General features: G+C 46.6%; 1 protein-coding gene across 1 annotated transcript in view; it reads left to right on the top strand.

Annotated features, from left to right (window-relative positions):
* NKAIN1 (sodium/potassium transporting ATPase interacting 1) overlaps nt 1–12,892 on the top strand; it is a 262,439-nt gene extending 249,547 nt beyond the window's left edge. The window contains exon 7 of the mRNA XM_033953781.1: nt 12,447–12,892. Within this exon, the coding sequence (XP_033809672.1) occupies nt 12,447–12,456 (10 nt within the window). The 3' untranslated portion in view covers nt 12,457–12,892. The remainder of the gene's footprint in view (nt 1–12,446) is intronic.
* Nucleotides 12,893–13,180: the final 288 nt, after the last annotated feature.

Genomic DNA, 13,180 nt, shown 5'->3' with positions numbered 1-13,180 from the left:
GACGTATCCAGGGATTTTTTTAGGCCTCTGAATGCCGCTGTGCGCCCAGAGCTAAAAGGTGCATATCTGGAGGAGTGGTTAGGGTGGTATTTGGGCGGGATGTGGGCCGACCTAGACTTAGTCGTCCTAAACTAAAACTAAACTAAACTAAATCTTGGGTTTATATACCGCAACATCTCCACAGGTGGAGCTCGACACGGTTTACATGGTTAGGGAAGGAACGGAACTCCAATAGATTTATAGAAGTAGGTAAGAAGAGAGGTTAGGTGTGATAATACTAGGGAGGGGAGGAGGTTACGTTTTGGAGAAGAGCCAGGTCTTCAGAAGCTTACGGAATGGTAGAAGGGGGCTCAAGTTGCGGAGAGGGGAAGGGAAACTATTCCATAACTGAGCGATTCTGAAGTGGAGGGAGGAACCGAGTTTACCAACGAGGGAGATACCTTTTAAGGAGGGGAGGGATAATTTTAGTTTTTGCGTGGATCTAGTGAGGAATGGATTTGAGGAATTCCAGGATAGAGGAATAAGAGGTGGAAGGATGCCGTGGAGGATCTTGAAGGTTAAGCAGGCACATTTAAAGTGGACCCTGGAGATGACAGGAAGCCAGTGGAGCTTGGACAGGAGCGGAGAGACATGGTCAAATTTACTTTTTGAGAAGATAAGTTTGGCCGCTGTGTTCTGGATTAGTTGGAGTCTGTGGAGGCTTTTCTTTGTTAAGCTAAGGTAAATGGAATTGCAATAATCCAATCTGGAGAGGATGATGGACTGTACGAGCTCGTCAAAGTGTTTTTGGTGGAAGCAGGACCTCACTTTCCTCAGCATGTGAAGGCTGTAAAAGCATTTTTTTATCAGGGAATTGAGGTGGTCGTTGAAGGATAGCGAGGAATCTATGGTGATGCCCAGGACTTTGCTAGAGAACTCCAGTTGTAGAGAGGAGCCTGTGGGCAGTGGGATGGAAGTGGGTAGATGATCAAGTTTAGGGATAATCGAATGTTTCACGAGACTTCCTGGACAAAAATTACATGTTGTGAGCTAGATGATGTAAAAGCAGGTTTAAATGCCAAAAAGGAATCCAAAGTGACCAGGTAAGCACTGCAGAGGCAATGTAAAGACTCACACACACTCCCCCAGTGATCACTGACCCCCCCCCCCCCCTCACACTGCCACAAAGATCAGAATAAAAATGTACATATCTGTCTCCGGAACATCAGCCTAGTGGAGCTGCATACAGGTGTCTTAAGTAGCTTGGGGGGGGGGGGAGGGGCGAGCTAGTGAACCATAGAGAGAAGGACCCAGGCCATAAGCCACTCTAACCACTACATTCATGGTGGAAAATGTGAGCCCACAACAACACCCCAAAACCATACAGGTGCCATCTGCAACCGTAAGGGCTATCGGGGCTGTAGACGGGTGGGTTTAGTGTGTTTTGGGGGGGGGCTCACCATAACCTATAAGGGAGTTCTGGTGAGAGATTTATGTGGCATCCTTTTTTTGAAGTTCACAGTACTGTCCTGTAAGGTGCCCCGTTGCTCTGTTGCCATGTCTGAGTGGCCATTCCATTACAGGACCGGCCCCTCCCATATCCAAATGGTCTTGTTCTGGGTGTTTAGGATTTGGACGAAATTTTGGTCAAATATGTGGAATAAAGATAGACGTACTGGCGGTCTGGACTAGAGAGTTGCGCGGGGACAGAAATCCCACCCATCCCCGCCATGATCCTCTCCGTCCCCACCCATCCCCATCAGGATCTTCTCCGTCCCCACCCATCCCCGCAAAGAATTACCTCTATCCCCGCCCGTTCCCATAAAAAGCAGCAATTACTTCTGGGCTGGGGAGGGCTTCAATGGCTGGGAGGGTTTAGATGGGCTGGAGTAAGTCTTAACAGAGATTTCGGCAGTGGGAACCCAAGCACAGTACTGGGTAAAGCTTTGGATTCTTGCCCAGAAATAGCTAAGAAGAAAAAATTAAAAAATTTAAATTGAATCAGGTTGGGCAGACTGGATGGACCATTCGGGTCTTTATCTGCCGTCATCTACTATGCCGTCATCTACTATCTAACTATGATATGTTACTATGACAGGATCACCAATTCCACAGTTTCTTTTGTGTTTGCGCTGCTGTTTTCCTTGTGGAATCTCTTTGGTGGAACCCTTTTTTTTGTTTTCTGTTCAGGTAATTAACATATAAACTCCCTCTTTTACTAAGGCTGACGTGTCCATTATATTATATGGACAAATCCTGCTTCCAAAGCCTTCCATCCCCGTGGGAGTCCCGTGGGCTAGAGGGGGGTCCCCGTGGGTATGGGGGGATTCCCGCGGAACCCCCGCGGGACCCGCGGGATTCCCACAATCCCCATTCCTATGCAGACCTCTAGTTTGGACACCCAGATAGACGATTTTTTTTTTAAAAAAAATTTTAGATCGAGAATGGACATTTTCCCACTGCCGACTTTGGACATCTAGCACCATACGCCCAAATTGAACTTAGACGTATGTTTTGTATTTGCCTCACTATACTAGCATTTGGGAGTGGTTATTGCAGCAGGCTGAGAACCTGGAGGACAGAAATGGTTTTAGTTCTTGGAGGAAAAGTCCATAGTCTACTATTGAGACAGAAATGGGGAAAACTGCTGCTCTCCCTGGGATTGGTAGCATGGAATCTTGCTACTCTGTGGGATTCCTGAGCCTTGCCACTTTGTAGGATTCTGGAATCCTGCCACTCTTTGGGATTCTGGAATCTTGTTACTACTTAAGATTTCAGAATCTTGCTTTCTTTGGAATTCCAGGATCTTGCTGTTCTTTGGGATCCTGTCAGGTACTTGTTACCTGGATTGGCCACTGCTGGGAGCAGGATTCTGGGCTAAATGGGCCATTGGTCTGCCCCAGAATGGCTATTGTTATATTCTTATGTTCGGTGCATTGATTTTGTGGTTTCCTTCCAAGAGAGCTCTGAGAGTACTGACTTCCTGCACAAGACTTGTTTTGCACGGTGGCAAGTCAAATGCGCGCAAGACAACAGCGCGCAGACAATTGCACGAAGGCAACTGAGCGCAAGACAATTGAGCGCAGCGAACCAAAGTCCTTTGCACTATAAAGGCTTGCGTGCATCTGACCGCCCGCGTTTGTCTGCGTGCAATTGTCTTGCGCGCGAATGACTATGAACCGTTTTGCAAGCCTAGCAGCAAGCTGTGTCAAAAATACCTGTGCACAACATACTTGCTCATATACTCTCTCTGGTTTCAATGCGTACAGCCATTTTTTTTTTCTTTGTTTGGTGTAATGCTCGACGCAGGCTATCCCTACTTTTCAGCTCTCAAGGGCACTTAATTCAGTTGCAAGCTTGCAAGGCGGGAAAACGTATAGTCCCGGCGGAGCATTATGGCACAATGAAGCCGGGGAGAGCCCTGCAGGCAAGCCCACATACCTTAATAGCCTGTGAAATGAATCCTGCTTATTCACTTACCAATTACATCTAATTGAATTAAAGGCTGGAGCGTGAGCTGTTTCAAACTGAAATAGTTCTAGGAAATTATGGTGTGGGAATAATGTCTTTTCTTTCCCCCTGCCTCTTGGCTCACTTACATTTGAGCGGGGGGGATGGTAGGCTTTTAGGCTTTCTAAGCCAAGGAAATAGGCTTTCAAAGTGGGCTACTTGGCCATTTTCAGATTGCAGCTTCGGCCACAAAAAGGACAGGCGGTAGTATCGGTCGCCCGCAGACTCCCTGCCTGTAGGTCCCACTCAGAGACGTGCTGTTATGGAACTCTGTGGGCAGGTCACACTCAACTTGCACTCTGTTAATGCTCTTGGGGGCAGGAGTGAGCTCGTATTTTGCAGTCAGGTGGGAAGGTTTGCTAGCTGGGTTCATTTTCACAAGGCTGAAGGCACCCGGCCAGTGGTGCAGTGAGAGCGAGAGGCACCCAGGGGGCGGTGGTGCCCTCCCCCCCCCCCCGCATGCTCCTTCCCCACCCCCGTTCCTCTATAATGCCCCAGGCGTGAGCAGCAATCCCCAAGCTGCTGCTGCGCCAGCGTCGGCTCGTCCTCTGACGTCACTTCTTAGGCGCGGGTCCAGAGGATGAGCCGACGCTGGAGCGACAGCAGCTTGGGGACTGCTGCACGCGTCAGAAATGATACAGAGGTACGCGGGAAGGGAAGCGGTGTGCATGCGCGGCAGTGGGAGGGGGAGAGGAGGATGGGTGTCTGCACCCTAACCAAGATGGCGCTTGGGGTGAACCACCCACCCGCCCACCCCACCCCTTACTACACTGAACCCAGCAATGATCAGCATAGGCAGTGGAATGCTTTTTCATTGGGGGGGGGGGAACAAAAGCTCCATCCTAGCCCCAGCAGACTCCTACGGCACAACAGGTCGCTATCTTGCTGTAATTTTAAATCTTTGGGCAGCAACTGCGCAGTGTGAATTAACAGGTCAATTAACAGGTCTTCGCCAGAGGTCTTCATTCCACAGCGATACTTCATGGCGGTTGCCTGCAGATTTAAAGCTACAGCGGCCAGGAGGAGGTGGGTAGGGGAGTACAGACATAACTGACCGCCAGTTTTGGGGGGAGGCCATGGCCCCTGTGACCTCCCCCCGTTCCGACATCTATGAGTGGCAGGAAGGACTAGCCCAGCTTGAGAACTGGGGAAGCTACTGTTCCAATCCCACTTCTACCATTAACAATCCTTGTGAGCCCTGAGCAAACCATGTCTGGCTGGCCTCAGGCATAAGACTTACTTGCTTAATACGATTTAATGTACAATAATGCAAACCATATTATTCTCCAATTTGGCCTCTTTATTAACTATACCCCTCGTTCTTGGCGCCTGTTATTACAAAGACCAGGGGATACTCTTAGAAATACTCTTAGAACCAACAGGAGGAAATTTTTTTTCTGTACTCAGAGAATAGTTAAGAACATAAGAAATGCCTCCGCTGGGTCAGACCTGAGGTCCATCGCGCCCAGCAGTCCGCTCACACGGCGGCCCAACAGGTCCAGGACCTGTGCAGTAAATTTCTATCTATACCCCTCTATCCCCTTTTCCAGCAGGAATTTGTCCAATCCTTTCTTTAAGCTCTGGAACGCGTTGCCAGAGCTTGTGGTAAAAGCGGATAGCGTAGCTGGTTTTAAGAAAGATTTGGACAAGTTCCTGGAGGAAAAGTCTATAGTCTGTTATTAGGAGAGACATGGGGGAAGCCACTGCTTGCCCTGGATCGGTAGCATGGAATGTTGCTACTACTTCAGATTCCGAATCTTTTGTTACTCTTTGGGATTCCGGAATCTTGTTATCCCTTGGGTTTCTGTATGGAATGTTGCTACTCCTTGGGTTTTGGCCAGGTACTAGGGACCTGGATTGGCCACCGTGAGAACGGGCTACTGGGCTTGATGGACCTTTGGTCTGACCCAGTAAGGCTATTCTTATGTTCACCATGGGACAGATTCTGTATAGTGCGACCAAAGCTGCATGTGCAAAGCTGTGCACATTTCCGATTTGCACACGCAACATAATTGTTTAACAAGCCAATCAGCATTGATAATTGGCAATTAACAAGTAATATTTGGCACTAATTAGAATTTGTGCGCACAAATTTCTAAGCGTATTCTATAAAGTGGTGTATGTAAATTCTAGTGCATGGATCATAAAAAGGGGTGTGGCCAGAGAGGAGCATGGGTGGGTCATGGGCGGTCCTAAAAGTTAGGCACACGCACATGCACTAAGCATGATTCTATAAACTGGGCCTAACTTTGGAGGTGTTTTATAGAATCGCACTAAGCATCATCCTTTCCAGTACCAATTTTTTAGGCATCATATATAGAATATAGTCCCAAGTGCGCACACGGGGATAGATATTCAGTCTAGGTCAGGGGTTGGCGACCGGCGTCTCGCAAGCCACACGTGACTCCTTCACCAACTGGCTGTGGCTCTTCTCTTGCTTCAGCGGGTTAGCGGCAGCAATTCCTAAAGCTGCCTGCCGCTAACCAGGAAGCCTCTCCTCCGCCATGTCCCGCCCTCTCTCAGAACTTCCTGTTTCTGCCCAGGCAAGACGCGACAGAGGAGAGGCTTCCGGGTTAGGGGGTAGGCACCTGTAGGAATTGCCGCTGACTCGTTGAAGCAAGAAAGAGCATAAAATTTGTGAGTGGGGTTGAGGGGGGGGGAGAGGAAATATGTTGCAGGAGGGATGAGAGTGGTGAGAGAGGGAGAAATGGGCATAAGAGTGGAGGGGAAGGAGAGATGGTACATGGGGAGAGAGGGAGATATGGACATAGGGGTGGAGGGGAAGGAGAGATGGTGCATGGGGAGAGAGGGAGATATGGACATAGGGGTGGAGGGGAAGGAGAGATGGTGCATGGGGAGAGAGGGAGACATGGACATAGGGGTGGAGGGGAAGGAGAGATGGTGCATGGGGAGAGAGGGAGATATGGACATAGGGGTGGAGGGGAAGGAGAGATGGTGCATGGGGAGAGAGGGAGATATGGACATAGGGGTGGAGGGGAAGGAGAGATGGTGCATGGGGAGAAAGGATGAAATGGACATGAAACAACTCTGTGCAGAACTACAGTGTCAAAAGTCTCATTAAATCGTTTTTCTTTATTTTCTGCAAGTACTTGAAGTTTTGTTTTTGTGTTAAATGCATATATACTCATTCACATTAAAAATCGTATCTCAATCCCCCTTCTCTTCCTAGTGCGGCTCTTTGTACATCATGGGTCAAACATTTAGGATACAATAGAGCTGTGCTTTAAAAAGGCTGTTGACCTCTGGTCTAGATAGTCACAGTGGCATAGTAAGGGAGGGAATGGGGGTGAGCGGGCCGCCCCAGGCACTGTCATGGTGGGGGCACTATCGCTTCTCCACCCCCTTATGCCACACACACGGCTTCCCTTCCCGGTACCTCTTTAAATCTTCACCAGCGCAAGCTGCTTCTCCAGCCTGCCGCTTACGCCAGCCTGGCTCCCCTCTGAAATCACTTCCAGGTCATGGGACCAGGAAGTGATGTCAGAGGGAAAGTCAATGCTGGCGCGAGCAGCAGGCCAGCGAAGCAGCTCGCGCTGGTGAAGATTTAAAGAGGTATGGGGGGGCAAATAAGGGTTAGAGTGTGGCATGGAGGTGGTGAAGAAGAAGTGGGCGCAGAAGAAGCAGGGGCAAAGAGAGGGTATTGGGGGAGGGGCGCCTCCTACCCTCACTACGCCACTAGGTGCTTAGCATTTATTTTTGGACCACTGCCAGTATTATGGATGGATATTCAGTGCCAGACTAGGTCTGCACATTTGGCACTATGAACTAGCTACCACTTAAGTGCAATATTCAACACATAGGGCTGGATTCTATAAAGTGCACCTTCAATGTTAGCGCCCACAATATAAATGCTTAGTGTGTCAATCACAAGCTAGGTGCGCTTTGTAACCACAAATAGGCAGTAAACAAGTCTCATTCCCTTCCCCCCTTGCTTGTGACCTGAATTGGTCACTGTTGGGAACAGGAGACTGGGCTTGATTGGCCTTCAGTCTGACCCAGTGTGGCAAGTCTTATGTTCTCATTGTAACTGGTTAACACTCGTTAGTAAATGAGGTCCTTAGGTTGTAAGCTCTCTTGAACTATCTACCATCAATGAATACCACTTGCTTTGAGCTCAGCTTTGGAAAGACATGTAATTAAATCTAGACTCCAATTCCAATTCAGAAATGAAATGACCTAACAAAGGTTAATAGTGATATTCCTCTGGGTAAAAGAATTTCTTCCTCCTCGTTGGGACTGGGGCAGAGGGAAGTTAACCCAATCTGTCTGCACAATTTCATTTGCCCAGTCATTATGAGAAGACGACTTATACATGAGAAACATTATTCATAGAGTGAATGAAAAAGTGATTCCAATAAATCCGTAATATTGGAAGAAACAGGGATTAACCATGTTAGCTCACTACCAAATAAAATTTGTGAAAGGAAACTAATACAACCACCCCAGGGGTGATATTGGTTAACGATAGCATTTAAACAGGCTCATTTTTGCACCTGGGCAGAAACCATAGAAGCACGATGGCAGATAAAGGCCAAATGGCCCATCCATTCTGCCCATCTGCAGTAACCATTAACTCTTTCTTTCTCTAAGAGATCCCACATGCTTATCCCACGCCTTCTTGAATTCAGACACAGTCTCTGTCTCCACCACTTCCTCCGGGAAACTGTTCCACACATCTACCACGGTATTTCCTCAGATTACTCCTGAGTCTTATCACCTCTGAACTTCATCCTATGCCCTCTCATTCCAGAGCTTCCTTTCAAATGAAAGAGACTCGACTCATGTGCATTTACACCGGTTCATAGTCAGATGCGCGCAAGACATAAGCGCACGGAAAAATGGGAGCAGACAAGTGAGCGCAAGATAAGTGAGCGCAAGATAACAGCGCCAAGACATAAGCGCGCAGACAAATGGGAGCAGACAAGTGAGCGTGAAGACAAGCGAGCGCAAGATAAGTGAGCCAAGACATTTGAGAGCAGACAAGTGAGCGCAAGACAAGTGAGCCAAGACATCTGAGGAAAAGTTCAGTTTTCAGTAATAATGGCAGTGGGAACACAATGTCGGCATGCATATGACCCACGCGTTTTGTCCCGTTACAACTGATTCATAGTTTGACCCACGCGCATTTGTTCCGTCACCAGACAATAGCGCGCAGGATGTTGTATTGTAAAGTAAATAGTGAGTTCACAGTCCAATGGGTGCAAGACATATTGTGCTTTACATATTGTGTTTTGCTGCCCCTAGTGCCTTGTTCCTATGCCTGCAATTATCATTGCGCTCAATTGTCGTTGGGCTCAATTGTTGTTGGGCTCAATTGTCGTTGCGCTCAAATGTCTTGCGCTCACTTGTCTTCGCGCATTTGTCCGCGCGCGTTTGTCTTGCGTGCATTTGACTTGCCACCTTTACACCACATAGGTATTTAAACGTCTCTCTCATATCTCCCCTCTCCCGCCTTTCCTCCAAAGTATACAGATTGAGATCTTTAAGTCTGTCCCCATACGCCTTATGGTGAAGACCACACACCATTTTAGTAGCCTTCCTCTGGACCGACTCCATCCTTTTTCTATCTTTTTGAAGGTGCGGCCTCCAGAATTGTACACAATATTCTAAATGAGGTCTCACCAGAGTCTTATATGGGGGCATCAATACCTCCTATTTCCTACTGGCCATACCTCTTCCTATGCAACCTAGCACCCTTCTAGCTTTCACCGTCACCTTTTCAACCAGTTTGGCCACCTTATGATCATCACCTACGATCCCACCCAAGTCCCGTTCTTCTGTCATGTATATAAGATTTTCACCCCTAAACTGTACTGTTCCATCAGGTTTTTGCAATCCAAATGCAATGACCTTGCATTTCTTAGCACTAAATTTTAGCTGCCAAATTTCAGACCATTCTTCAAACTTCACTAGGTCTTTCTTCATGTTATTCACATCATCCGTGGGTGTCTACTCTACTTCAGATTTTGGTATCATTCACAAAGAGCCCTTCAGCAATATCGCTTATAAAAATGTTAAAAAGAACATGCCCAAGAACAGAAACTTGAGGCACACCATTTGGTAATATCCCTTTTCTCAGAGCAATCTACATTAACCACTACCCTCTGTTGTCTTCCATTCAACCAGTTCTTAACCCAGCCCATCACTTTGGGGCCCATCCCGAGGGCATAAGAACATAAGAAGCGCTATCTCCGGATCAGACCTTCGGTCCATCAAGTCCGGCGATCCACACACACGGAGGCCCTGCCAGGTGTACACCTGGCGTAATTTTTAGTCACCCATATCCTTCTATGCCTCTCGTAAGGAGATGTGCATCTAGTTTGCTTTTGAATCCTAGGACGGTCGATTCCGCAATAACCTCCTCTGGGAGAGCATTCCAGGTGTTCACCAGTCTCTGCGTGAAGCAGAACTTCCTGATATTTGTCCTGAACTTGTCCCCCCTTAGCTTCCTTCCGTGTCCTCTTGTCCGTGTCAAATTGGACAATGTAAATAATTTTTTCTGCTCTATTTTGTCGATTCCTTTCAGTATTTTGAAGGTCTCGATCATATCCCCTCGCAGTCTCCTTTTCTCAAGGGAGAACAGTCCCAGTCTCTTAAGTTGATCCTCGTATTCCAGTTTCTCCATACCATTTACTAGTTTCGTTGCTCATCTCTGCACCCTCTCCAGCAGTTTTATATCCTTCTTTAGGCTGGGAGACCAATGTTGGATGCAGTATTCCAAGTGGGGTCTGACTCGGTTTATTTATTAGACATCTGCATGGAACACTGTTAAAGGCTTTGCTAAAATCTACATATACCACATCTAGTGCACTCCCTCTACCCAATTCTCTGGTCACCTAGTCAAAGAAATTGATCAGATTTGTCTAACAAGACTTACCTCTTGTGAATTCATGTTGCCTCTGGTCCTGTAATCCACTGGATTCCAGAAAGTTCTCCATTCTCTGTTTTAAAAGTGTTTCCATTAATTTGCTTACCACAGAAGTCAGACTTACTGACCTGTAATTCCCGACTTCTTCCTTACTTCTACTTTTGTGTAGAGGGCCCACATCTGCCCTTCCCCAGATCTCATTTTTAAAAGATATAAATAGTCCATACCTAAGGCTGAAAGTATACAGGATTATGCAATTGGTATCCATTTATCTTATGGTATAAGTCATATACCCAACTTTTAACAGGTTACATTTTGGTCAGACACCTTCTACACTACAGCCTCTGACCAAAACTAGGGCTCTTCCAGCCACTTGGACTTTCTTATCAATCGTCTGACTGATATCAGGTCAGAGAAGCACACATTCTGGAGATGAATGCGTTGCCTGTACTCCCTTATTCTGGAGACCACACCTTCAAAAAGATATAAAAAGTATGTAGTTGGTCCAGAGGAAGGCTACTAAAATGGTGCGTGGTCTTTGTCATTAGGTATATGAGGACGGAATTGAAGATCTCAATATATATACTTTAGACTTTAGAGGAAAGGTGGGAGAGGGGAAATATGATAGAGACGTTTAAATATCTACGTGGTGTAAATGTGCATGAGTTGAGTCTCTTTCATTTGAAAGGAAGCTCTGGAATGAGAGGGCATAGGATGAAGTTAAGAGGTGATAGGCTCAGGAGTAATCTAAGGAAATACTTTTTTTTACAGAAAGTGGTAGATGCATGGAACAGTCTCCTGGAAGAGGTGGTGGAAACAGAGACTGTGTTTGAATTCAAGAGGGCCTGGGATAGGCACGTGGGATCTCTTAGAGAGAGGAAGAGGTAATGGTTACTGCGGATTGGCAGACTGGATGGACCATTTGGCCTTTATCTGCCATCATGTTTCTATAACCATAAAGCTCTATGACCTCACAATGCAGGTGTAAAGAGCCTTAGCCTATAGGAAGAGGAGATGCAAATGTTACGAGCCTTAGCCAATAGGGAGAGGAGGAGATAGTGGATGCTGCAGATGAGCAGACTAGATGGACCATCTGGCCTTTATCTGCCATCATGTTTCTGTAACCATAAAGCTCTATGACCTCACAATGCAGGTATAAAGAGCCTTAGCCAATAGAGAGAGGAGATGCAAATATTAAGAGCCTTAGCCAATAGGGAGAGAAAGAGATAATGGTTACTGTGGATGGACCATTTCCCTTTATCTGCCATCATGTTTCTATGTTTCTATACATCTTCTAACTAATACCAGAGCGCTCCACACCTCCTGTGCTACCTTATACATCTTGGGCCTGATTCTATAAATGGCACCTAGTAGCTAGAAGCTGCTCGACATGTCATTGTAGAATGGCATCTAGTGGTGTCTAACTCGACTTAGGCGCTGGTAAGCGTCATATGTGACGTGGCGGTATGTCAGGCCAGGGTTTTCTTGGCCTAATTTATCGGTGCCTAACAAGAACACCTACTAGCGCCCAAGCAATCCATGCCTAACTCCACCCCTAATCTCACCCATTTTGGGTAGGTGCCGGTAGGTACCTCGGTGTAGATGCCTACCTGGTGGCTACAGAGTTGGGCGCCTACCCTACAATTATTTTTTTAAATTGTTTTTTAATGGTGCTGTTCAATTAACAGTGTTGGTTGAACCAATTAAACTATTGTTAGGTGCCTAGGTCGGCTAGGTGTGCCACGCATCGATCTAAGTGCCTAACGGTAGGCACTTTTTTATATAGAATTAGGGACCTTCTGACTAATACTAGAGCCTTGTTGTTATTTATATATTTATTTATTGCATTTATATACCACTTATTGTCTAAGTGGTTTACATTCTGGTACTCATCTTTGTGCCTATGTAATGCATTATGTAGATAACATGTAGAACTGTCATGCTAATAATATTATCTGAATCTGAATCTATGTAGCTCCCAGTAGAGGGCAACTATTATATGAATGGAGGCAACAATTAGATTATGACATGTTTTCTTTTGTGTCTTTGTTGTTTTCTGTCTGTTTAGGTCTGGATAATCCCCCCCCCCCTAGATTCTGAATCATAGCTCTGCGGATGAAGCTTCTCAGTGACTCGAGGACCTGGCTGAAACATCTAAATTCTTTGTAAAGAAGCCGACAACAGGCACAGCCTCGCTGCAGAGGATGGCAATGAGCACCCCGGATCCTCTGTTATCTCTCTCCCTTCTTTCTTTTGTTCAGCGAAGGGACTGTCACTTTGGGTTTTCAAGCCCTTGTCAGAAAGACCATGCAGGAGAAAAAAAAGACAAGTAGCTAGAGAAGCGCGACATCTCCACCTGCTGGCTGATCTCCAGACTGCACCCTGTGTTACTGTAGCAGCCATGGGAAAGCCCAGACTGCCTAACTGATCCAATCTCAAAGGGACTTTATTCCGTTTATATTATGCTTTGATTTTATATTTTAGTATGGCTTAAAAGTTGTCTGTGTACTGTTACTACCAACAGTCATGTATGCTAGAAGTAGTAGGGGGAAAGAGGAGGGCAGAAGTGCCAAAGTTTCAATTTAGGGTTTGTGCATGGCATAAGTTAGTCAGACTACTTCACGGTTTCTGATTCCTGCCTCATCTGAACACATATAGCTGCCTTATTAGATGTCAGCTCCTTTGGGGGCCACCTGGTCAGGTGCAAGGATGCTTTATCACTCCGGAGGATTTGCTGGAAATCATTGAATGGTGTGAACAGCAGAAGTAAGTGAAAGGGCAGCCAGAAAATCTTCAGGGATA

This window comes from Geotrypetes seraphini, chromosome 8 (assembly GCF_902459505.1).
Source record: "Geotrypetes seraphini chromosome 8, aGeoSer1.1, whole genome shotgun sequence".
NCBI classification, from domain to species: Eukaryota; Metazoa; Chordata; class Amphibia; order Gymnophiona; family Dermophiidae; genus Geotrypetes; species Geotrypetes seraphini.
Note: the sequence above shows the minus strand (reverse complement) of the source record. Positions and strands in the feature narration are given on the sequence as shown.